Source organism: Mus caroli, chromosome 4 (assembly GCF_900094665.2).
Source record: "Mus caroli chromosome 4, CAROLI_EIJ_v1.1, whole genome shotgun sequence".
Taxonomy (NCBI): Eukaryota; Metazoa; Chordata; class Mammalia; order Rodentia; family Muridae; genus Mus; species Mus caroli.
This window is the reverse complement of record NC_034573.1, coordinates 106,616,499-106,618,203: the sequence shown is the minus strand read 5'-3', so window position 1 is coordinate 106,618,203 and position 1,705 is coordinate 106,616,499. Positions and strand designations below refer to the sequence as shown.

The window sequence follows — 1,705 nt, the reverse complement described above, 5'->3', positions numbered from 1 at the left end:
ACCTCATGGAAACCTATTTAAACCCGATGACACATGGGCATGCATTCAGAAATCCAAATGGAAAATCCCCAGGCCAGACAGAGTGCAACACCCTCCCCTTTTCCTGGGCTCAAACTCAGTCTTGCCCCACCCCCAAGTGCCCCAGCTCAGCTGGCAGTCCTGGAAAACTCTGACCTCAGAGGATGGCTTTAGGGGGGGGGGTGATGGTGGGGATGCTGAAGGAGACATGTCCTCCTCATACACTAACCATTCTGAACACCCCTTTTCCTGCAGGCTGCCCCCTCCCCCTCCTGACCTTCATTCTCAGCTGAGCCAATGCTATTAAGGTTTGCCTCTGCCCTCATGAGCACTCCTGGACTCTCACAGCTGACAGCTGAAGCACACTTGGTCCTAAAGGCACACTAGCCACATGTGCCATAATGTTCCCATTCTGTCACAGCTAGCAGCCACACCTACACACTGACTAGCACCCGCGGACCTCATTCTAGAGCACTCGTGGGGTTCTGTCTTTCATCCGGTCTCTTATCTGTGCCTTCTTATTCTTTCCAAGACGCCTTGTGCCCATGGGAGTGTCAGGCAGGAGAGCCCCTTATCACAGGGCAGATCAAAATGCTGAGGACAAAGATGGGTTTGTCTGGCTGACCTTGTCCCATTCCTCTACTTCACTGTGGTCCACAGTGATCCTTGCTGCTGTCTCTTAAGTTTGTCCCTAAGTGGATCCACCTCCAACCCTGCCCTCGTGTCCCGCATAGTTGGAGCACTTCAGAATGGGGTAAGACAGCTTAAGCAGAATGGTTGTATTTGCTGTCTACCATCAACAGCCTCTGGAGCAGCAGGTCAAGTGCAGGCCGAGCTTCTGGGTATTTCTAGAGGACCAGAAAGCCCCCAGGTTGACAGAGGAATCTGAGAACTGGAGAAAGAAAAAAGAAGGGTATTAAAAAAACAAACAAACAAAACCAAAACCATATGTGGAGGCTGACAGGTAACACAGTAAAGTGTTAGTCTTTTAAGGATCCAAGTCAATCCAGAACCCGGATGAAAAAGCTGGGCATGGTGGTACACGCTGATCAATGCCAGCAATGTGGAGGCAGAGACACATGGACCCCTCCTGTTAGTCAGTCAGCCTGACCTACTTAACAAAGTCTAGGCTAGTGTCGCCAGGAAAGGCAGATGTCCTTTGGCCTACACATACATGCACACATGCACATATGTACACGCACACAAAGAAAAATAGGCATTTGTGAAAACCCCACTGGCCCTTGGACTCACCCCTCCCAACCTCCCCCCAGGCGTTCCATCTCAGTCCCAGTGCTGACATTGTCCACTGAAGCTCTCTTGTCATCTGAGGATGTGTGCTCTCAGGGTAGACTTTCAGAGGTTGTCCTTAGAGTGCAAAAGCAGGACACTAAGTCACAGATTCTCCATCTCCATACTTCCCCACTAACCTCGAGGTGACAGAAACAACACACTGGTGGTAGTGTCCGTGTCACTGATGTTTGTGGCCACAGAGGCAGGATTGGTGGCAGTTGGGCCTCGGGGTTTCTGCCGGTATGTCCTGCGGCTACACTTGAACATACTGGGACACCGGCGCCTGGGCCCACCCATCCCTGGCCTTCGGTAGGGAGAAGTCAAGCCCGGAGGCCGAGGGGCTCGAACAAGCTGAGAAGGCCCCATGACTACAGGGAGCTCCTGAGGGGTTCTGCTG

The 1,705-nt window shown here is 52.3% G+C and overlaps 1 protein-coding gene across 1 annotated transcript; it reads right to left on the bottom strand.

Moving 5' to 3' along the window:
* Window positions 1-776: 776 nt before the first annotated feature.
* On the bottom strand, window positions 777-1,705 carry P3r3urf (PIK3R3 upstream reading frame). Its single transcript, XM_029476527.1, has 2 exons — window positions 1,446-1,705; window positions 777-910 (listed from the first exon to the last, which is right to left on the bottom strand). The coding sequence occupies exons 1-2, from the start codon at window positions 1,672-1,674 to the stop codon at window positions 867-869; spliced, it is 273 nt and encodes a 90-aa protein (XP_029332387.1). The 5' UTR covers window positions 1,675-1,705; the 3' UTR covers window positions 777-866.